Source organism: Nomascus leucogenys, chromosome 2 (genome assembly GCF_006542625.1).
Source record: "Nomascus leucogenys isolate Asia chromosome 2, Asia_NLE_v1, whole genome shotgun sequence".
NCBI classification, from domain to species: domain Eukaryota; kingdom Metazoa; phylum Chordata; class Mammalia; order Primates; family Hylobatidae; genus Nomascus; species Nomascus leucogenys.
The window spans coordinates 40,929,375-40,953,972 of NC_044382.1; the positions used below are offsets into that span (position 1 = coordinate 40,929,375).

The 24,598-nt window shown below is 41.4% G+C and overlaps 2 protein-coding genes across 2 annotated transcripts in view; both read left to right on the forward strand.

Annotated features, from left to right (window-relative positions):
* KLHL3 (kelch like family member 3) overlaps nucleotides 1-24,598 on the forward strand; it is a 273,160-nt gene that overhangs the window by 116,023 nt on the left and 132,539 nt on the right. The gene's annotated exons all lie outside the window — the stretch shown is intronic.
* On the forward strand, nucleotides 20,839-23,830 carry HNRNPA0 (heterogeneous nuclear ribonucleoprotein A0). The gene has a single exon (XM_003266425.3). It carries the CDS (start codon nucleotides 21,164-21,166, stop codon nucleotides 22,082-22,084), a length of 921 nt encoding a protein of 306 aa, XP_003266473.1. The 5' UTR covers nucleotides 20,839-21,163; the 3' UTR covers nucleotides 22,085-23,830.

A 24,598-nucleotide genomic window follows, 5' to 3' on the forward strand; every position in this document is an offset into this window, starting at 1 on the left:
CATCAGTGGTGGACTGGATAAAGAAAATGTGGTGTATATACACCATGAAATACCATGCAGCCATAAAAAAAGAACAAAATCATGTCCTTTGCAACAACATGGATGCAGCTGGAGGCCATTATCCTACGCAAATTAGGCAGATACAGAAAACCAAATACTGTATGTTCTCCCTTATAAGTGGGACCTAAACTTTAAGTACGAATGAACACAAAGATGGGGCCTACTTGAGTGAGGAGAGTGGAAGGAGGGTGAGGGTTGAAAACCACCTATCTAGTACTGTGCTCACTTAGCTGGGTGATGAAATTATTTGTACACTGTACCTCAGCGACAGGCAGTTTACCCATGTAACAAACCTGCATCTACACCTTGAACCTAAAATAAAAGTGGAAAAAGTAAAAACAAAAAAACAAAAACCCCAAGTGGCCATACCATTTTTACATTTTCACCAAGCAATGTATGAGTGTTCTAGTTTCCCAACGTCTTCACTAACACTTGTTATTGTCTACCTTTTTTATTATGGCCATCCTCTCCCTCATTACCGAAATACTTTCTTGCCTTGGCTTCCAAGATGTTACATTTGCCTGGTTTTTCTCCTACCTCACTTGCTGCTTTTTCTCATTCTTATCTGTATGTTTACCTCATCTTCCTCTTCTTTCTCCTCCTCATTCTTTTCTTCCACCAAACTTCTAAATGTCGGACTGCCCCAGGATTCTGTCTGGAAACATCTTTCTATCTACACACTCTTACTATGTGATCTTATCTCGTGTCTTTAAATACTACATGAAAATTACTTCCAAATTCATATTTTTAGCCTGAACCCTGATATCCAACTGTTTACTTAACAACTCTACCTAGATGGTCTAGTAGGGATTTCAGATTTAACATATCCAAAACAGAATTCGTGGTTTTCAACCACAGACCTGCCACCTCTCTGTCTTCCAAATTTTGGTAAATGGAATTGCTATATACCCAGTTGCACAAGTGAGAAGGCTGTGAGCCATTCTCGATTACTCTTTCTCTTATGCCCCATATCAAGTCCGTCAGGAAATACCTTTTGTCCCTGGTACCCTAATGTCTTTCAGAGTCTCACTGTGTCACCCAGGCTGGAGTGCAGTGGTGTGATCTTGGCTCACTGCAACCTCCATATCCTGGGTTCAAGTGATTCCTGCTTTAGCCTCCTGAGTAGCTGGGACTACAGGCACGTGCCACCACACCTGACTAATTTTTGTATTTTTTTTCCGCCATGTTGGCCAGCCAGGCTGGTCTTGAACTCCTGATCTCATGTGGTCCGCCTGCCTTGGCCTCCCAAAGTGCTGGGATTACAGGTATGAGTCACCACACCCGGCCTCCAGTGTATTTGAATTCATTCACTTCTTTTTCTGTTTTCTACTACCAGCCTAGTCCCAGCCATCATTATCTCCTCCTTGAACTGCTATGGTAAACTCCTACTGATTCCCCTGCTCTCTATTCCACAGTCCAGAATTCGTATAGCAGCCAGTCATGTTTTAAATTTTAAGACATCACATCATTGGAGATGCTTTCATTTTCCAATGAAAGAAAAGGAAGAGGTATTAGATTTTTTAAGTGAAATTTCAGTTGTGGCTTGTTTTAAAATGGTTATAAAAACTGTTTTAAATTTTCAACCACTTATCATGAATAAAGCTTCTTGTGGATGGTGAATATAAAAAATGGAAAAGACTACCATTTTTTTTTTTTTTGAGACGGAGTCTTTGCTCTGTCACCCAGGCTGGAGTGCAGTGGCGCAATCTCGGCTCACTGCAAGCTCCGCCTCCCAGGTTCACGCCATTCTCCTGCCTCAGCCTCTCCGAGTAGCTGGGACTACAGGCGTCCGCCACCACGCCCGGCTAATTTTTTGTATTTTTAGTAGAGACGGGGTTTCATCGTGGTCTCGATCTCCTGACCTCGTGATCCGCCCGCCTCGGCCTCCCAAAGTGCTGGGATTACAAGCGTGAGCCACCGCGCCCGGCCGGAAAAGACTGTCATTAAAAAGTCTTGATTAGGAATTGTATATGGCCATTTCAAGTAAAAAACCTGTCCTTTTCTTTCTTTTCCCTTCTTTTCTTTCCTACTTTCATTTTTTTCTAAATAATTCAATCAAAAACCCATTAGGTAGGGCTGAGCAAGATAGACGTATGCATTGGATGGTGCTGGGGGCAGCCTGGCATAGGGTATCAGAACCCATGTGGAGTGGGAACGGGTCTGTGAGGGGGAGGGTTGTAACAGCCCATGTGGTGGTTGGAACTTGAGTGAGGTGAGGAGGTTTTCTACCTAGGACGGTGGTGACAGTAGAAACCTGGCACAGGGTGTTGGGGCTTGAATGAGGTGAGGAAGGCACCTAGGTTTTGGGATGGATTTCATAGCTCAGTGATAAATGTTAGAGCCTAAGTGGGGTGAGGAAGATACTTGCTGGCTTGGCACCATGTGTCAGAGCTTGATTGGGGCGGAGAGGGAATCTCTGCAGAGGGATGGTGGTGGCCTGGCATGGGGCATTGAGGCCCAGTAAGGTGGAGAAGGCACCTACATAGGAGAGGCCTGTGACAGCAGTGATGGGCCAGTGCAGTGTATGAGAGTGAGCAGGGCGAGTAGGCCATCTTTGTGAAGGGGTGGTAGCAGGAAGGGAAATTGATTATACATAGGCAAGATTGAGCCAATAAGTAAATATATTGAGGAAAATGGGAGCCAAGTTTTCCACTGTCAGAGAAGAGAGTTATAAATATGCAAAAGAAAAAAAACTGGAATAAACTTTGTGGTATTGGATTGGAATTGAGGTACTGGTGTGAACTCATGGTTAGATAGATTGATGTAGAAATAAATATAGATGTAAATGTGTGAATTACATACATTAATGTATGTGTATACATAATGTGCCATGGGTATGTACATATACATATATCCCCTAGCTCTTGTCTTTGGGCAGCAACCCCCCAACAGCAATGTGCCATATCTAGTGCCAATATCTTGATTTCTAAGTATCATTCTCCACTAAAAGGAACCAAGATTTCTTGAAATTGCTGATTCCAGGATAGGGCAGGAAAAGTCCAAGATAAGCCTAAAATATCTTGTCAGGCCAGAAAGTAAAACGTGCTCAAAGAATTATGGGGACATGTCAAAAAAACACAGAAGTCAGTTTGAATGAATTCCCAGTGGCCAAATCTGACATACTTTGGGTGCCAAAATAAATAATAGTAGTAGAAGATTACAACCCATGGAATAAAAACAAGAATTCGTAAGTCCATATGAATATAAATAAATGAATAAATAATTGGAGAGAAGAGATCTAGTAAGCGTAGATGTAATGCTTGAGTATGAAATTCACCATTTATAAATGATCATAGATTTATAAATGATCATAGATTCAGCCAAGAATCATAATAAATATTAAAAATTAGTGGATGGAAGTTTGATAAGGAAAGGGATATTATGTAGTTTCAAAATACCTCCACACAAATTTAGTACTTACAAATCGGAACAAAAGCAACTTCAGAGTGGAAAATCTGGCAGACACTGCCTTAATTGAGTGATTAAAATTAACAGTAATGAGACAAAAAGAAATCATGTACCACCTGATAGGTTGCCTTATCACTTCTGGGACTTTCCTGTCAAAATATATAATCTTAGTCTAATTACGAGGAAGTATTAGACAAATTCAAATTGAGGTACATTGTACAAAGTAACTAGCCTGTAAGTCTGCAATCTTCCAAAGAGTCAGGAGTCAAAGAGTCAAAGTCTTCAAAAGAGTCAAAGTTAAGGAGACTTAAGAGGCATAACAACCAAAAGCAGAGTGTGATTCTGGACGAGATCCATTCACATTATTCGGACAGTTGTCAAAACTTGAATGGGGATTGTGGGTTAGTTGGTAGTGATGGATCAATGTTAATTTCCTAATTGGGATGGTTATATTGTGGTTACGTAGGAGAATGTCCTTGTTCACAGCAATTATACACTAAGGTCTTAGTGGTGGGTCCTGGGGCATCATGTTGGCAATTTACTCTCTACTGTTTCAGGAAAAATGTTATTTGCACTATTATTGTTGCAACTCTATTGTAAGTTTGGAATTATTTCAAATTACAAAGAAAAAAGAATTTTTAAATTAGTAAGCTAAAGGTTTTCATTAAAATATCATCTTATTAAATATTTTAAGTACATCTAAATATCTTAAATATAAATAATATTTATCTTAAATATTAAATATCTTCTGTATTGAAATTTTTTTAGCAAGTCCCTTGCAGATAACATCACATTCTTTCCACTTTACACCTGTGTATTATATAATTTTTTTTTCTGGGTGCACCATGACATTAAAAAGGCTGTGGAACATTAATTTAGACAAAGGGCGCCATATGTGCAAAGGCCTGGAGCTCAGAGAGCATGTCTTTTAGGAGAATTGCAATCAGTTAAGCATGTCTGGAAAGTGGAATTGGTGGTGGGGTGGTTGTCAAGGGAAAAGACATCTATCAACCTCAGCTGGATGGTGGTGCCATTCATTGATCTAGGGGGTCACACTGATAATTCAGTTCTATGGCCCTAAAACTGATAGCACAACATTAGTGAGGGTGTACCCCAACTAGTAAAGCAACCATTTGTCTAGAAACTTTTCCCAAGCTGCTTCCTGACCTCAGAGTTCAAACAAAAATTGCCCTAAACTTGTGCCTCTAAGGGAGACCTCAGAAATGTAAAGAGTGATAGAAAAGGTGGCTGGGCTCTGTCATGTCTATTATACTATCAAGTAATTTAGCAAAAACGCCACATTACAATAGACACATGTGATAGGATAATTGTTTAATGCTCAATAGAATATGGCTTTAATTGTTGATAATAAAAATAATATATGTCCATTATAGAAAATGCATCAAAGTAAAAGAAGAAAATTTGCAACAACAGTCATCCATAAATCTACCACCTGGATAGAATCACTGAACCATTATGGCATATTTTCTGACAGTGCTATATAATATGTTTCTTTGTTATGAAGATTTTCAAACATACAAAAGTTAAAACGTAAATACAATGAGTACCCATATGCCTTCCTCCTAGAGTCAATAATTATATATACTTTGTCATATTTGCCTAATCTCGTGTGTGTGTGTGTGTGTGTGTGTGTGTGTGTATGTGTATGGTGGTGTGTGTGTAGATTTTTCTGTTAATACCCTGTGTTGTTCAATGTTCTTTTTTAAATCTCTGCTGATTATTTTTTTAATTTTAATTTTTTGTGGGTACATAGGTGTATATATTTGTGGGATACATGAGATATATTGATACAAGCATGCAATGGATAATAATCACCTCAGGGTAAATGGGGTGTCTGTCACCTCAAGCATTTATTCTTTGTGTTAGAAACAATCCAATTACACTTTTTTAGTTATTTTAAAATGTACAATTAAATTATTATTGACTATAGTCACCCTGTTATGCTATCAAATACTAGCTTTTACTTATTCTAACTCTTTTTGTATCCATTAGCCGTCTTACTTATTTTTTAGATGGAGTCTTGCTCTGTTCTTGCAGGCTGGAGTGCAGTGGTGCAGTCTCGGCTCCAGACATGCTTAACTGCTTGCAACCTCTGCCTCCCAGGTTGAAGCGATTCTCATGCCTCAGCCTCCCAAGCAGCTGGGATTTACAGGCACCTGCCACCACACCCAGATAAGTTTTGTATTTTTAGTAGAGACAGGTTTCACCATGTTGGTCAGGTTGGTCTTGAATTACTGACCTCAGGCGATCCTTGGCCTCCCAAAGTGCTGGGATTACAGGCGTGAGCCATCATGCCCGGCCCCTTTAGCCATCTTCACTGCCTCCCCGCCAGTACCTTTCTCAGGCTCTGGTAACCATTCATTTACTCTCTATCTCCATGAATTCAAATGTTTTAATTTTTACCTCCTACAAATAAGTGAGAACATCCCAAGTTTGTCTTTCTATGTCTGGCTTATTTCACTTAACATAATGACCTCCAGTTCAATCCATGTTGTTGCAAATGACAGGATCTCATTCTTTTTTATGGATGAATTTTCTGTATCCATTCATCGGTCGATGGACACAGGTTGCTTCCACGTCTTGGCTGTTGTGGAGAGTGCTGTAATAAACATGGTAGTGCAGATGTCTCTTTGATATACTGATTTTCTTTCTTTTGGTTTATACCTAATAGTGATATTGCTGGATCGTATGGTAGCTTTATTTTTAGTTTTTTGAAGAACCTCCATAGTGGTCATACTAATTTACATTTCTACCCACAGTGTACAAAGGTTCCCTGTACTCCACATCCTTGCCAACATTTGTTATTGCCTGTCTTTTGGATAAAAGCCATCTTAAATGGGGTGAGTTATCTCATTGTAGTTTTGATTTGCATTCCTCTGATGATCACGGATGTTAAGCACCTTTTCATATACCTGTTTGTCATTTTTATGTCTTCTTTTGAGAAATGTCTATTCAGATCTTTTGTCCATTTATTAATTGGATTATTAGATTTTTTCCTATAGAGCTGTTTGAGCTCCTTATATATTCTAGTTATTAATCTCTTGTCAGATGAGTAGTTTGTAAATATTTTTTCCCATTCTCTGTGTTGTCTCTTCACTTTGTTGATTGTTTCCTTTGCTGTGCAGAAGCTTTTTAACTTGATGTGATCCCATTTGACCATTTTCACTTTGTTCACCTGTGCTTGTGGGGTATTACTGAAGAAATCTTTGCCCACTCCAATGTCCTGGAGAGTTTTCACAATATTTTCTTTCAGTAGTTTCATAGTTTGAAGTCTTAGATTTAAATCTTTAATCCATTTTGATTTGATTTTTGTATATGGTGAGAGATAGGGGTCTAGTTTCATTCTAGAAAACTGCATATGGATATCCAGTTTTCCCAGCACCATTTGTTGAATACTCTGTCCTTTCCCCAATGTGTGTTCCTGGTATCTGTTGAAAATGAATTCACTGTAGATGTATGGATTTGTTTTTGGCTTCTTTTTTCTGCTCCATTGGTCTATGTGTCTGTTTTTATGCCAGTACCATGCTGTTTTGGTTACTGTGACTCTGTAGTATTTGAAGTCAGGTAATGCAATTCCTCCAGTTTTGTTCTTTTTGCTCAGAGTAGTTTTGGCTATTCTGTTTTTTTTTGTGGTTCCATTTAAATTTTAGGATTATATTTCCTATTTCTGTGAGGAATGTCATTGTCTTTCTCAGGGCTGTTCCTTGCTGAGAAAAAGAATTCAGCGATATTTCTCCTATTCACTTTTGAAAGAAGAGAAATATGGCTCTGTTCCACCCAGCTCTTAGGCAGCCAGACCTAATGGTTATCTCCCTTGTTCCCTGAACATTGCTGTTATCTTGTTCTTTTTTCAAGGTGTCCAGATTTCATATCGTTTAAACACACATGCTTTACGAACAATTTGTGTAGTTAACGCAATCGTCACAGGGTCGTGAGGCGACATACATCCTCAGTTTACAAAGATGATAGGATTAAGAGATTAAAGTAAAGACAGGCATAGGAAATCACAAGAGTATTGACTGGGGAAGTGATAAATGTCCATGAAATCTTCACAATTTATGTTCAGAGACTGCATAAAGACAGGCGTAAGAAATTATAAAAGTATTAATTTGGGGAACTAATAAATGTCCATGAAATCTTCACAATTTATGTTCTTCTGCCATGGCTTCAGCTGGTCCCTCTTTCCCGCAACAGTATTCAATATAGTAGTGAGCATCCTTGTTGTGTTCCAGATCTTAGAGGAAAGATTTTCAGTTTTTCCCCATTAAGTATGATACTAGCTGTTGGTCTATTGTATGTGGGTTTTATTACGTTGAGGTACACATTGTTAGGTTATTTATTTGAAGTTTTTCTTTTTTGATACAGACACTTGTAGCCATAAAATTCCCTCTTAGTACTGCTTTCACTGTCACCCATAGGTTTTGGTATGTTGTGTTTCCATTATCATTTGTTTCAGGAAATTTTTCAATTTTTTTTCTAACTTTCTTCACTGACCACTGGTCATTCAGGAGCATATTGTTTAATTTCCATGTGTTTGTCTAGTTTCCAAATGCCTCTTGTTATTGACTTTTAGTGTTATTCCATTGTAGTCAGAGAAGATGCTTGGTATTATTTCAATTTTTTTGAATGCAGACTTAATCTGCACTACAGACCAAATGGACCTAAGAAATATTTATGGAACATTTCATCCAACGGCTGCAGAATATACATTCTTCTCATCAACATATGGATTATTCTCAAGGACAGACCATATGTTAGGTCACAAAAACAAGTCTTAAAACATTAAAAAAAAATGGAAAATATACCAAGCATCTTCTCTGACTACAATGGAGTAACACAAAAAGTCAATAATCATCACACTGATGGTTTTAATCATAAAGGGATGCTGAATTTTGTCAAATGTTATTCTGTGTCTATTGAGATGGTCATATGATTTTCGTTTTCTTTTTCTTTCTTCTTCTCCTTTCTTTTCTTTTCCCCTTCTTTCCTTCCTTCCTTCCTTCCTTCCTTCCTTCCTTCCTTCCTTCTTTCCTTCCTCCTTCCTTCCTTCTTCTATTTTTTTTTTTTTTATGGAGTTTCGCATTTGTTGCCCAGGCTGTAATACAGTGGTGCAATCTTGACTTACTGCAACCTCCACCTCCCAGGTTCAAGCCACTCTCCCGCCTCAGCTTTCCGAGTAGCTGGGATTACAGGCATGTGCCACCATACCTGACTAATTTTTGTGTTATTAGTAGAGACGGGGTTCTGTTGGCTGGGCTGGTCTTGAACTCCTGACCTCAGGTGATCCACCCACCTTGGCCTCTCAAAGTGCTGGGATTATAGGCATGAGCCACCATGCCCGGCCGATTTTTGTTTTCAATTCTGTTTACGTATCACATTTGTTGACTTGCATATTTTAAAGTAACCCTGCATTTCTGGTATGAAACCCACTTGATCATGGTGTATTGTCTTTTTGATATGCTGTTGGATTTGGTTAGCTAGTATTTTGTTGAGGATTTTTGCATCTATGTTCATCAGGGATATTGGTATGTAGTTTTGTTTTTTTGTTATGTCCTTTCTTGGTTTTGGTATTAGAGTAATAGTGGCTTCATGGAATGATTTAGGGAGGATTCCCTCTTTATCTTTTGAAATAATTTCAGTAAGATTGGTACCAATTCTTCTCTAAATGTCTGATAGAATTCAGTGTGAATCCATCTGCTCCTGGACTTTTTTTTGTTGGCAATTTTTTTTATTACTATTTCAATATCGCTACTTGTTATTGGTCTGCTCTATTTCCTTTTGGTTTAATCTAGGAGGGTTGTATATTTCCAGGAGTGTATCCGTCTCCTCTAGGTTTTTTAGTTTTTGTGCATAAAGGTGTTCCTAGTAGCCTTGAATGATCTTTTGTATTTCTGTGGCGTTGGTTGTAATATCTCCCATTTGATTTCTAATTACGCTTATTTGGACCTTTTGTTTTCTTTTCTTGGTTAATCTTGCTAATGATCTGTTGATTTTGTTTATCTTTTCAAATAACTAGCTTTTTGTTTCATTTATCTTTTGTATTTTTTTGTTTCAATTTTATTTTGTTCTGCTCTGATCTTTGTTATTTCTTTTCTTTTGCTGGGTTTGGGTTTGGTTTGTTCTTGTTTCTGTAGTTTCTTGAGGTGTGACCTTATTGTCTATTTGTGATCTTTCAGACTTTTTGATGTTGGCATTTAGTGCTGTGAACTTTCCTCTTAGCACTGCTTTTGCTCTTTCTCAGAGGTTTTGGTTGGATGTGTCACTATTATTGTTCATTCAAATAATTTTCTAATTTCCATATTGATTTCATTGTTGATCCAAAGGTCATTCAGGAGCAGATTACCTATTTTCCAATTTCCATGTATTTGTATAATTTCGAGGGTTCCTTTTGGAGTTAATATCCAATTTTATTTTACTTTGGTCTGAGAAAGTAGTTGATATAATTTTGATTTTCTTAAACTTATGAAGACCTGTTCTGTGGCCTATCACGTGGTCTTATCTTGGAGAATGTTCCACGTGCTGATGAAAATAATGTATATTCTGCGGTTGTTGGGTAGAATGTTCTGTAAATATCTGTTAAGTCCATTTGTTCTAGGGTACAGTTTAAATCCATTGTTTCTTTGTTGACTTTCTGTCTTGATGACCTGTCTAGTGCTGTCAGTGGAGTATTGAAGTCCCCCACTATTATGGTGTTGCCGTCTATCTCATTTCTTAGGTCTAATAGTAATTGTTTTATAAATTTGGGAGCTCCAGTGTTAGGTGCATATATATTTAGGATTGTGATATTTTCCTGTTGGGCTAATCCTTTTATCATTATATAATGTCCCTCTTTGTCTTTTTTAACTATTATTACTTTAAAGTCTGTTTTATCTATATAAGAATAGCTACTCCTGCTTGCTTTTTGTGTCCATTTGCATGGAATATCTTTTTCCACCTCTTTACCTCAAGTTTATGTGAGTCCTTATGTATCAGGCAAATCTCTTGAAGACAGCGGATACTTGGTTGGTGGATTTTTATTCATTCTGTCATTCTGTATCTTTTAAGTGGAGCATTTAGTTTATTTACATTCAGTGTTAGTATTGAGATGTGAGGTACTGTTCTATTCATCATTCTAGTTTTCTTGTTCCCACCTTAGGTAGACAGAATAATGGTCTTGCAAACATGTCCACATTATAATCCTTGGGACCTGAGAATGTGTTATGTTACATGACAATGAGGAATTAAGGTTGCTAATCAGCTGACTTTATAATAAAGGGATTATTCTGGTGTCTTACTTTGGGCTGCTATAACAAAGTACCATATCCTGGATGGCTTATAAACAACAAAAATTTATTTCTCACAGTTCTGGAGGCTACAACTCCAAGATCAGAGTGCCAGCATGGTTGGGTTCTGGTGAGGGCCCCATCTTGCAGTCTACCTACTTCTCATTCATTGTATCCCCACATGGTAGAAAGAGAGCTAGCTAGCCCTCTGGGCTCTTCTTATAAGGGCACTAATCCCACTCATGAGGGCTTCACTTTCATGACCTAATTACCTCCCCAAGGTCCCACCTCCAAATACTGTCACATTGGGATTAGGGTTTCAACATATTAATTTTGGGGGGGCACAAACATTCAGTCCATTACACCAGGATTATCTGGGAGACAGAAGAGTTAGTGTCAGAGTGATCCAAAGTGAGAAGGTCTCAACTGGCTTATTGTTGGCTTTGAATATGGAAGAGGGCCACAGGCCAAGGAATATGAGGCTGCCATTTGAAGCTAGAAAAGGCAGGGAATGAGATTCTCTCCTAGAGCCTCCAAAAAGAAACACAGCCCTACCAACACCTTGATTCTGACCTGCAGAACTATAAGATAATATATTTGTGTGTTTTTTTAAGCCACTAAATTTCTGGTAATTTGTTACAGCAGCAATAGGAAACTAATATATACCATCACATTTACTTTTCAGTTCCAAACACAGCATGTACACACACTGTTTCCTGTACCTTTTGTAGGCTTAATTATTATACGTACTTCTGAAGTCAGCTTTTATTTGAAGAATTTACTGAACTCCGGGTTTCTTCATTTCTATCCTAACACACTGTGTTTACAACTTCTGTTATCCTACTTGTCATGTGTATTATAATTGATTTTCTCTTTCTCCCAAAATTGTGAGCTCCTAGAGGCCAGAGACTTTTCTTTATTCACAACACCTAGCCCATGAATGAATGAAATGAAATGATAAATAAATGACAATAGAACACTCTAAATACCTTTAATTTAGAAGGTATATATTCTGTGTATGAGTCTGTGCATGTGTATGTACTTGGGTGTGTGTGTTTTAGGGAACAGATATTCTGAGAAATGTTTAAATTTGTTTAGTCTAATTTTGATAATCTGCCCCAACCTCCTACCCATCTGGCTGGTAATTCAAACCCTGTTATTACTGGACTTGTGTATAAAAAGTTCCAGGTTTACATGAGTCCAGGAATATGGATCTGGTTCCAACACCAAGGTGATTACCTTACTTTCAAGATAATTAATGTTCAGCCTTCAGTGTTATCAATGATGTGGGGGATGGGGTGGAGTTGGGGGTGGTGGGGGCTGTATACTGGCTTCCTCCAGTGGGGAAAACTCAGAAGCTTCTTGTCACTTCTAGACTTGGGAAGCTGTCTTTTATTCACACTAAGCCCTCCTCCTTCAACATTTTTTTCTTTTTTGAGACGGAGTCTCACTTTGTCGCCCAGGCTGGAGTATAGTGGCATGACCTTGGCTCACTGCAAGCTCCGCCTCCCGGCTTCACGCCATTCTCCTGCCTCAGCCTCCAGAGTAGCTGGGACTACAGGCGCCCGCCCCATGCCCGGCTAATTTTTTGTATTTTTCAGTAGAGATGGGGTTTCACTGTGTTAGCCAGGATGGTCTTGATCTCCTGACCTCGTGATCCACCCACCTCGGCCTCCCAAAGTGCTGGGATTACAGGCATGAGCCACTGCACCTGGTCCTCCTTCAACATTTCCTTCCATCTGGAGGAGACTAATACAATTCCCTCTTCTAAAAGCCTAGATTTTGCTCTTGAGGCAAGGGAATATACAGGAGAAGAACAAGGTACAATTAACATCACTACAAAATGAATAGGTCTGCTCATTTTCTCACCTCAGGAGAGACCCTTTTAAAGATAATCCTCCTCTTGGTTTTTTTTTTTTTTCCCACAAAAAGCAGTTTATTAAAGAGAGACAGGCAAGTGCCTTTGCATGAAAAAAGGTGGAAGGAACCCCAGTAATGACATGTTGACATTTTTGCCATTCTGACAAGTATGGGGTTCAAATTAAGTCAGACTTAATTTGATTTGGTAAAATAAATAGTGTGACCTTTTATACATCATCTTGATGGTATGAGATTTATATCTAAATGCAAGTCATGACTTTTTCCTCTGTAATATCAATTTAAGTACTTCATAATATAGTATTCTCACCTGGAGCAGTTGTTTCCCTATTTATTAGACAGCTATTTTGGGACAATTAGGTCATTTCCAACTTTTTTTTCTAGTATAAACAAATTAAATTAAAATAAATATCTTTGTAGCTAAATCCTTGTATAGGTCCTGAATTATTTCGCTGTAATAAATTTCTGGAAGTGTAATTGCTGGTTCAAAAGAATGGGCCAAATTTAAAAGCTTTTGATATGAGTTGTTAGGGTCCACTAGAAAAAATATACTTTCACCACAAGTGGCAGAGAATGCCCTTTTGAAATGTTCACCTTGAATAAATAAAAATAGAACCTGTACTAGTTTGCTAGTGCTGCCATAACAAAATATTGGTACAGAATGAGTGGCTTAAACAATAGAAATTTATTTTCTCCTAGTTCTGGAGGTTGGAGGTCAAAGATAAAGTGCTGGCAGTTTGGGGTTCTTCTGAGGCCTCTCCTCCTTGGCTTGCAGATGGTCGTCCCTCTATGCACTTGTGCTGCTGTTGTCTCTTCTTATGACACCAGACATATTGAAGTAGGGCCCCACCCTAATGACATCATTTTAATGTAATCACCTCTTTCGAAACCTTATCTTCAATTATGGTTACATTTGGAGGTACTGGGAATTATGGCTTCAATATGTGAATTTGAGAGTGGGGACCAGGGATGCACAATTTAGTCCATAGCAGAATCCTAACTGCAAAACAAACATGGATGTAATAAAAAGTTGATTTTAAAAAATCACTGTTGCTTTCTGGAAATATAGCTGGCCATAGTCTTTCCTTTCTTTCTCTTTCTACATATAATTTAATATTAAAACACACTCTTTTTAGTGTGTAGTTCTATGACTTGTGTAACCATCACATTCCATTAGGTTTTTGTAATCAAGCTTGCAAGAGGGATGGAAGCCAAAGGCGGTCTAAATTTCAGTTATATTTTTAAATGTTTTATTTTGGAAGGCTGAGACACCTGTAAGCAAGTTAAAGAAACAAAGTAAACTCAGGCAGTGATCTAAAAGGCAAAGTAGAAAAAAATACAGTTTTTCCTCCTTAATGACCTAGAGGAGGAAATTGCATCATTTAAGTGTTTACACAATACTCCTTTTATTGACTGTCCCTACCTTTACTGATCTAATCTCCAAAAAGAATCTAACATTCTGGCCTGGTGTGGTGACTCATGCCTGTAATCCCAGTACTTTGGGAGCCAGAGGCAGGTGGATCACGTGAGGTCAGGAGTTCAAGACCAGACTGGTCAACATGGTGAAACCTCGTCTCTAATAAATACACAAAAATTAGCTGAGAGTGGTGGCACATGCCTGTAATTCCAGCTATTCAGGAGGCTGAGGCAGGAGAATTGCTTGAACCCTGGAGGTGGAAATTGCAGTGAGCTGAGATTGCACCACTGCATTCCAGCCTGGGCATCAGACTCTTGTCTCAAACAAACAAACAAACAAACAAACACAAAGAAACTTAACATTCCAATCATACTGCATGTATCCTGGCTTTCTTAATGTCTCTACAACATTCTCTGATCATCCCTACACCCTACTATATGTAAGGTGTCTAGACCTGACATTTACCTCTGTGAAGTTTTATTAGTCAACAGAAATGAAAATCCTAATGAATTCCCATTTAAGTGGTATAGATCAGGGGTTCCCACCTCCCGGGCCATGGACTGGTATCGGTCTATGGCCTGTTAGGAACTGGGCAGGAGGTGAGCGGTGGGTGAGCGAGTGAAGCTTCATCTGTATTACAGCTGTTCCCCATTGCTCACATTACCACCTGAGATCCGCCTACTGCCACATCAGCAGCGGCATTAGATTCTCATAGGGCATGAACCCTATTGTGAACTGCACATGCGAGGTATCTAGGTTGTGTACTTCTTATGAGAATCTAATGCCTGATGATCTGAGGTGGAGCTGAGGTGGTAATGCTAACACGGGGGAGTGGCTGCAAATACAGACTAACATTAGCAGGGAGGTTTGACTGCACAGAGACCATAATAAATCGCAGACTTATATCAAAACCCTATCAGTGAGTGGCAAGTGACAATTAAGCCGTGGCTGGTGGTAGGCTTTATAGTGACAAGTGAATTGTTGTACTTCAATTGTACAGCTACATCTGGTGGCAGGCTGTCAGAATCTGACACTTTAGTCTGATCATGGCCTGCCCATTATTTTATTTGCCACTTCCATCCATGCCTCTTTCCCATGCTATGCACTTGTCTCAGTCACATTTTGGTAAGCCCACAAGCTAACCCTAGCCAAAATGTGTAAAAAACAAATGTCACTGGAGAGCTTCTTTGTCAAGGGGGACAGACTGAATGATGAGACATCAGAAGACATTAAGACTGCCATCAAAAATAAAGCTGCATTTAAAAGAAAATACCAAGAGTCCTACTTAAATTACAGGCTCATTGCAACAGGTGATTAACATTCTGCAAGCCCGCTTTGTATAACATATGGCAACCAGCTATCCAACAAAGCCATGAAACCCTTCAAAACTGCTTCTCCACATGGAGACCCAGCACCTTGCATCAAAACACAAGGCTTTGGAGTTTTTCAAGTTTTTCAAATGAACACAAAGAACAGAAGAAACTGGCCAGGCACGGTGGCTCACACCTGTAATCCCAGCACTTTGGGAGGCTGAGGTGGGTGGATTGCTTGAGGCCAAGAGTTTGAGACCATCCTGGTCAATATGGTGAAACTCCATCTCTACTGAAAATACAAAAATTAGCTGGATGTGGTGGTGTGCACCTGTAGTCCCAGCTACTTGGGAGGCTGAGGCATGAGAATCACGTGAACCCAGGAGGCAGAGGTTGAAGTGAGCCAATATTGCACCACTGCACTCCAGCCTGGGTGAAAGAGCAAGACCTTGTCTCAAAAACAAACAAACAAAAAACCAGAAGCAATTATTGAAGGCCACCACTTCATCAAATGTATCTGCACTGAGAGCGTCATTCTTAGTGGCTAACTGCATTGCTAAAGCTAAGAATCCCTTTACCGTTGGTGAAGAGTTGTTCCTGCCTGCTGCTAAGGACATTTATCATGAACTTTTAGGAGAGGCTGAAGTTCAAAAGGTGGCACATGTTCCTTTTTCGGCTAGTACCATAACTAGACAAATTGATGAAATAGCAGAGGATATTGGGGCACAATTGTTAGAGAAGATTAATAAGTCACCATGGTATGCAATCCAGGTTAATGAGTCTACCGATGTTGACAACAAGACAACAATGCTTGTTTTTGTGCCATATCTTTTGCAGGAGGATGTGTAGGGGGATATGTTATGTGCACTTTTGTTGCCAACCAACACCACAGGTGCAGAACTATTCAAGACTTTGATTACATATCAGAAAACCGGAATTGGTCATTTTGTGTTGGTATATGCACAAACAGAGTGGCTGATATGACTGGATGGCATTCTGGTTTCACTGCTCAGGTCAAAGAGGTCACTTCCAAATGTGAGTCTATGCACTGTGTCATCTATAGAGAAATGCTGGGTAGCCGAAAATTGTCACCCGAACTTAACGTTTTGCAGGATGTGATTAAAATTATCAGTGACATTAAAGTGCATGCCCTTAACTCAACGTCTGTTTGCGCAACTCTGTGAGCGGTGTATGAGAAATGAGATGGCTTTCTAAAGGTAGATAACTGGCCAGAGTTTTTGAGTTATGAGAGCCACTCCAGAGATTTCTTTTACAAAAACAGTCACCACCGGCAGCACATTTCAGTGACATAGAATGGGTGGCAAAACTTGTTTACTTGTGTGACACATTCAACCTGCTCAACGAATTCAATCTGTCACTTCAGGGGAGAATGACAACTGTGTTCAAATCAGCAGATAAAGGGGCTGCATTCAAAACCAAACTGGAATTACGGGGGCGACGAGTGAACATTGGGATTTCTGACATGTTTCAAAGAGCAGAGATTTTGAAAGTGACTGAGCCAATGCCTTCTTTCTCCCAGCTGGTGCATGATCACCTAGCTCAGCTTTCAAAAGAGTTTGAGCTTTACTTGCCAAACACAAAAAAATCCCTGAGCTGGGAAGGAATGGATCGACCACCCATTTGTGAATAAGCCAGGGGAATCGACTTTGTCCATACTAGAAGAGGATCAACTGCTTGAGATTGCAAGTGACAGTGGCCTTGTATGTTTGAGACAACTTCAAATCTCCATACATTCTGGATTAAAGTCAAGGTGGAATATCCTGAGATTCCTGAAGCACTGAAAAGCCTGCTTCCATTTCCAGCATCCTATATTTGTGAAGCAGGGTTTTCTGCAGTGACAGCAAGCAAAACGAGATTATGGAGTAAACTGGACATAAGCAACACACTTCGGGTGTCACTGTCTCCCATCACCCCCAGATGGGAACCGGCTAGTTGCAGGAAAACAAGCTCAAGGCTTCCACTGATGCTACGTTATGGTGAGTTGTATAATTATTATATTTCATTGAATATTATGATGCAGTAATAATAGAAATAAAGTGCACAATAAATGTAATGCACTTGAATCATCCTGAAACTAAATCCTGGTCCGTGGAAAAATTGTTTTTCACGAAATAGGTCTCTTGTGCCAGAAAGGTTGGACACTGCTGGTAAACTATTATTTAAAAACAGTGTAGGCAAAAACTATCTACCAAAATTGTAAATTCCTAAAGTAACAGTTTTAATAAGTTATGGTCTTTATTCCTTTAGGAGTTCTTTTACTGGTTTAAGATTTGGATGACTCTAAAACAGTGGTGCCATCTCAGCTAACAGCAGCGTCTGCCTCCTGGGTTCAAACAATTCTCCTGCTTCAGCCTCCCAAGTAGCTGGGACTACAGGCACGCGCCACCACGCATGGGGTTTCAATTTGTTAGCCATGCTAGTCTTGAACTCCTGACCTCAAGTGATCCACCTGCCTCAGCCCCCCACAGTGCGGGGATTACAGGCATGAGCCACTGTGCCCAGCCCATTTTCCCCTTTCTTTATTATCAATAGGCAAATCTTGACATTTGAAATTTTTTTGTAATAACAAGGTTAATAGCTTTCTACTGTCCTCTTTCGTTTTTTTCAATGTCATTTATCACTATCTAACATGCCATATACCACTCTTATTTGTTTATTGTCTGCTTCTTCCTATTAGAATGTAAGCATCATGAGGGCAGAGGTTTTTGTCTGTTGTTTACAGCCATATTGCCAGCACCAGGCATAGGATTCATATAATTGGATAAACTGAGCATTTACTATGTACCAGGCATGTAGACATGTTTACATGTAGAATCTCATTTAATTTTCACTACAACAGAAAGATGTTTTATTATTCCCATTTTAAGATAATAAAACTGATTACATTTTTTAAAAGGTTAAGTAACTTGCCCGAAGTCACATAACTGGATGGTTACAGGGTAAGTGATAGACCAGACTAGTTTACCCTCAAACTTTAGCCCATCTATTTACCTTTGTTACAATATCCAAACTACTTAACCTAAGATTCAACACATTCCATAGTATCATTTCATAGTACCAAATACCCTCAACCTATCTTACCTCTTACTATTTTCTATCTAAAACTGCCTGCTTCTCTCAAACTAACTGGTCCACTCCCTGTCTCTTGAAGCTTATGTTCCTTCTGGATTTTGCTCAAATGAACTCCTTATAGAAATCTTTTTTTTTTTTCCCTTTCCAACTTTTATTTTAGGTTCAAGGGATACGTGTGGAGGTTTGTTATGTGGGTAAATTGTTAGTCTTGGGGGTTTGGTGTATAGATAATTTTGTCACCCAAGTCATCAGCATAATACCTGATAGGTAGTTTTTCAGTCCTCACCCTCCTCCCACCCTCCATCCTTAAAAAAGACCTGATGTCTAATGTTCCCTTCTTTTGTGTCCATGTGTACCCAATGTGTAGCTCCCACTTGTAAGTGAGAACTTGTGGTATTTGGTTTTCTGTTCCAGCCTTAATTTGCTTAGGATACTAACTAGTCTTTGGCTGTGAGGTTCAGTGCAACTTCCAATTCTTTCCTAAATCTTTCCTGAATACTTGAGGATACAGTGAGGAATTCCTCTTAACTTCTTCAGCATTTTCCATATGGTTTTGGAGGCTTTTGGTCACGTAATGCCTCATATTAACTATGTCCCACCCCATGTATCTTGCTTGGCACACAAAGGCTCAATAAATGGAAGCTGTTGTAATTTTCTTCCATTCCCATCTGAGTGAGGGCACTAAAAGCAGTAACTTAGGGGTATATGATCTCTCTCTCTGTAAAACGTTCATCTAACCAACACCTTTAAAAAGCTAACATTCTACTTTTGGGAGGCCGAGGCCAGCGGATCACTAGGTCACGAGTTTGAGACCATCCTGACCAACACGGTGAAACCCTGTCTCTACTAAAAATACAAACATTAGCCAGACGTGGTGGTGCCTGCCTGTAGTCCCAGCTACTCGGGAGGCTGAGGCAGGAGACAGGAGAATCGCTTGAACCCGGGAGGTGGAGGTTGCAGTGAACCAAGATGGTGCCATTGCATTCCAGCTTGGGCAAGACTCCGTCTCAAAAAAAAAAAAAATAATAATAATAATAAGAAGCAAAGCTAACATTCTAGGCAGGCGCGGTGGCTCACGTCTGTAACCCAGCACTTTGGGAGGCCGAGGCAGATGGATCACCTGAGGTCAGGAGTTTGAGACCAGCCTGACCAACATGGTGAAACCCCATCTCTACTAAAATACAAAAAGTAGCTGTGTGTGGTGGTGGGCGCCTGTAATCTCAGCTACTCAGGAGGCTGAGGCAGGAGAACAGCTTGAACCCAGGAGGCGGAGGTTGCTGAGCCGAGATTGTGCCACTGCACTCCAGCCTGGGCAACAAGAGTGAAACGCCATCTCAAGAAAAAAAAAAAAGCTAACATTCTAGTTCAAAGAAAGCAACATATAGATGATGTAAATTACACATAAAAAACCATTCACTGAGGTTAAATGAAAATGTCTGCTGGAGTGTGCCAAGGGGACCTGAAAAGGCCTCCTCTGAGAGGGCGTCGTGGGAGGGCTTCAAGGATGGCGGGAGGATGGCAGGCAGGCAGGGATGTCGCGCCTCGTCTGGTTCCTAATGTCTGAAGCTGTTTTGGTTCCCTGTTGTCTTTCACACCGCCGCCTCGGGTTCGCTTTTGCACAGGGCCACGTGGCAAAGTTTGAGTTTAACCGCACGTCGGGCCTACGGTAAACGGTTAATAACCGCCTTCGTGGACCAGGCCTCTGCCCTCCATCTTTGTGCGGGCGGGAGGTGGGGCGGGGACGCCAGGTATAGCGACAAGCGGAGAGGCGGCGGGTAGATCCGGGCCCCCAACCCCAACAGTCAAGTTTTCAAAAAGCCCGCGCGTGGCGCCCCAGGCTGCATCCGTTGGGAATGGCCCCCATCGCGCCCCCTGCTCTCTCCCCTGCAAAGCCCTGGGCGGGAGAAGGCGCGGGGGTGGTAGGCAGGCTCTTCATACTGGGGACACCGGGGCAAGCGCGCACCGGGGAGCGCGCCCGTCCAACAGCTGCCGAAAACGGAAGTGGGTGCGAGAGGATCACGGTGATTGGCTGAACTCATATGTCTCTCAAGGGGCTGGCGCGAACGCCACTGCGGAGTTGGGCAAGGGGATGAGTAAAAGGGAGGGGGAGAAACACTGGGAACAGCCGCGGTGCTAGCAGGAAATGAATCGCGGCGGTGCGCGGAGGGCAGGGAGGGACCCATGTCAAGGGACAGTGGGGCGCTCGGGAATGAAAGCGGGCTGGCAGAAGCGGAGGCGAGAGCGGCACAGGCCGCGGGCTTGAATAGACCGCGGAGGGCGGGGAGTCCGTGATCTAGAGCGGCGCTGCGGCGCGGTAGGCGGGATTAAGGGGAGCGAGGCGGGGATTGGCTGGCAGCCCTAGGCTGCCGTACGTCGGCGGTGACGCACGCCTCGGGGAGGGTGCGCGCGCGTTCAGCGGCCTCTTTGTGTGGTGCCCAGATAGGGGAGCGGAGGTGGCGGCGGCGGTAGCGGTGGCCTTGGTTGTCTTCCAGTCTCCTCGGCTCGCCCTTTAGCCGGCACCGCTCCCCTTCCCTCCCCCTTCCTCTCTTCCTTCCTTCCCTCCCCTTCCCTTTTTCCCTTCCCCGTCGGTGACCGGCGGGGGTGGCTCCAGCAACGGCTGGGCCCAAGCTGTGTAGAGGCCTTAACCAACGATAACGGCGGCGACGGCGAAACCTCGGAGCTCGCAGGGCGGGGGCAAGGCCCGGGCCTTGGAGATGGAGAATTCTCAGTTGTGTAAGCTGTTCATCGGCGGCCTCAATGTGCAGACGAGTGAGTCGGGCCTGCGCGGCCACTTTGAGGCCTTTGGGACTCTGACGGACTGCGTGGTGGTGGTGAATCCCCAGACCAAGCGCTCCCGTTGCTTTGGCTTCGTGACCTACTCCAATGTGGAGGAGGCCGACGCCGCCATGGCCGCCTCGCCCCATGCCGTGGACGGCAACACTGTGGAGCTGAAGCGGGCGGTGTCCCGGGAGGATTCGGCGCGGCCCGGTGCCCATGCCAAGGTTAAGAAGCTCTTTGTCGGAGGCCTTAAAGGAGACGTGGCTGAGGGCGACCTGATCGAGCACTTCTCGCAGTTTGGCACCGTGGAAAAGGCCGAGATTATTGCCGACAAGCAGTCCGGGAAGAAGCGTGGATTCGGCTTCGTGTATTTCCAGAATCACGACGCGGCAGACAAGGCCGCGGTGGTCAAGTTCCATCCGATTCAGGGCCATCGCGTGGAGGTGAAGAAGGCAGTCCCCAAGGAGGATATCTACTCCGGTGGGGGTGGAGGCGGCTCCCGATCCTCCCGGGGCGGCCGAGGCGGTCGGGGGCGCGGCGGTGGTCGAGACCAGAACGGCCTTTCCAAGGGCGGCGGCGGCGGTTACAACAGCTACGGTGGTTACGGCGGCGGCGGTGGCGGCGGCTACAATGCCTACGGAGGCGGCGGCTGCGGTTCGTCCTACGGTGGGAGCGACTACGGTAACGGCTTCGGCGGCTTCGGCAGCTACAGCCAGCATCAGTCCTCCTATGGGCCCATGAAGAGCGGCGGCGGCGGCGGCGGCGGCGGAGGCAGCAGCTGGGGCGGTCGCAGTAATAGTGGACCTTACAGAGGTGGCTATGGCGGTGGGGGTGGCTATGGAGGCAGCTCCTTCTAAAAGAAAATTTAAAATGCCTGGGAGTGGCTATAGGGGTAGCTCTTTTCAACAGCCCAAGTGGGGTCAACTCCTAAGCCCCACCCCCTCACACCGCCTTCCCTGTTTTGCCCTTGGGGGAGCCACTTCTAAGGCTGCTTACCCTTGGGGGTGTTCCTCTATTTGCCTGCCACCTCTCTTGTCTCTCCCTCTGAAGATGGACTCGGCCTCACATACACATTTTTGTGTTACAGTCATTGATGGACTCTATTTTTTTATTATTACTTGGACCTTGGTCGTTTTTATACTAGCAAAATGTCTTGTTTTAATTTGTGTTTTTTGGGGGGAGGGAGGGAGTGAACTTGCTGATTCTGTAGCAAAACCTGGGTGGGGGTTGGGGTGGGGGGTAGTTTACTTTGTTGTAAGGACTTAATAACCTGGCTACAGCGTTTTCTATGAAATCTACTTGGATCCCATGCCTGAAATTTGGAAGCATATGTACAAAAATCATTTTTACGTTTTATTTTTAATAAATCATTGTGTTTGACCGTATATGTCTAACATTTTTTTTCTAGGATCCATTCCGTACCGTTTTTAAGGGATATTTGTTTAAGACTTTACGTGTTAATTCTTTATTCTTGATGTGTACTTAGAGAAACTTAAGAGGTCCTGTGGTTTTTTTCCCCTATCCTGTTGCCCTGCTAGTTGCGTGTTGAATTATATCCCTTACAGGCAAAACTTTTGAAGTGGTGGATGTGGCTTTTTAAACTCTTAAGTTTCTGTGCATCCATCTCTTGTACTAAGCGAATTGCTTATCATCTTGACATGGTTGGTCATTTCTATGACAATTTACTTCAAACTGTGTACTGTGTAGTTCTATATAGTTTGTGTTAAGCATGTCATTCATATAAACTGTTTAAAATTTTTCAGATGGCCTAGTTTCATCCCTCTTACTGGTTTGTCTGTAATGAATGGTTAAAAATAAGGGTTATATTTTACCCTCAAATGCGTTTTTGTACTTTCAGAGCAGGTTTAAACGGTTTTTTTTTTCCTATATCTGAACTGTTGTCCTCATGGAAATCCTTTTCTCGATATTTGTCACCATCTACTGGCAGAATGGCAGAGTAGCTGTGAATTTGTTTAAAAACTTGCTTAGGACAATTGCATCAGATTTAGAAGTTTTGCCATCAAAATTCTTTGCAGAATTGGAAGTTACACATTCGCTTGTAACTGAGATGGGCTTCACGGGAATAGTTGCCAGTTCATATCACAATTGCCCTTTCTATATGAGGTTTGAAAATGTAAAATGTTATGCATAGCTTGGGCAATAGCCCTAAATTGCTATGACAACTAATGAACCAGCTACGTATACTGGTATTTTAGGTGCAAGTTGTAAAGCAAAATATCTGTGTATTCTGCTTGGTTAACAAATGTATATTTGTAGCCCTTTCCTGCAATAGCATTCAAGTTGTTGTTTATAAGAGAAGAACAAAACTGATAATAGGAGAAAATTGCCTTTCTGGATAGAAATAGAGAATAGCAACGTTTATGGATATCACAAATAAAGAATTCAATTCTTTACATGATTGAGTGAGAGTATGTATAACCTGGTGGGTGGGTTCAGAGTACCTTTTAATCTAGTATGCTTAATTTGATGTTAATATTTAACTTAAATATTTGACTTAAATATTGACGTTGAAGGCCCAAAGCTCTACTAAGAAGCTTTCTGAAAGATTGGGCTTTAAAATAAAATAATATTTTAATATTGAACCATTTTTTAAACTTCTTGTCACTGTTCAATTCCTAAGGTCTAGTTCTTACCAGTTTTTTTTTTTCCTGATAGGGCTTTTAAAGAAGTTTGAAGAAAGGTTAAGATTATTAGGCTGGGTTATGGCTGCTCAGTAGTCACTTTGACAAAGGGTAGCGGATGCTTGGTACAAATAGTGTTATCCTCTATGACAAACGGGGTGGATGTTTTTGCACATTGAAGTGATTAACACATAGTCAAATCCTTTGCTCTCAAATAGTTCTACACTTTCCATACATTTCTGTCTTATTTTTTAATTCTAGTGATGTACAAATTACATGTGGGCTACTTCATTTGGTAATTTGGTCCAGCTTTTTTTGGTGACTGTAGAGTGGCCTCTAGGATACAGAAAATGATTCTCTGAGATTTTTCGTTGTAATTGTTAAATACTACTCTGCTTGACTTACTCAGTTTTGGTGGGAAGATCTGGGTCAATTGGAATAGTACACCTTTCTCAGGGTTTTCAGTTTAATAAGGTTATTGTCATTTTATATTATTCCCAACATGGGAATATAGTGGCTTCTAAAGTTTGCAAATGAATTATGTAAAAGGATTTTCTGTTTATTAGGAAGGCAACCTGTTCTGTTCATGGTATATTAACACTTCATTGTCACGTGTCTACCCTTAAAATTGCTATAAACTGTAGTGAAGAAAAAAGCATAGTGGTATTTAGTCACTTCTGGGTTCCTCTTGTCAGTTTATATGCAGACATTTTGGCATGTGGGACTTGG

Coding starts and splice junctions, on each gene's coding strand:
- HNRNPA0 (XM_003266425.3), top strand. CDS start 21,164: ATGGAGAATTCTCAGTTGTGTAAGCTGTTCATCGGCGGCCTCAATGTG.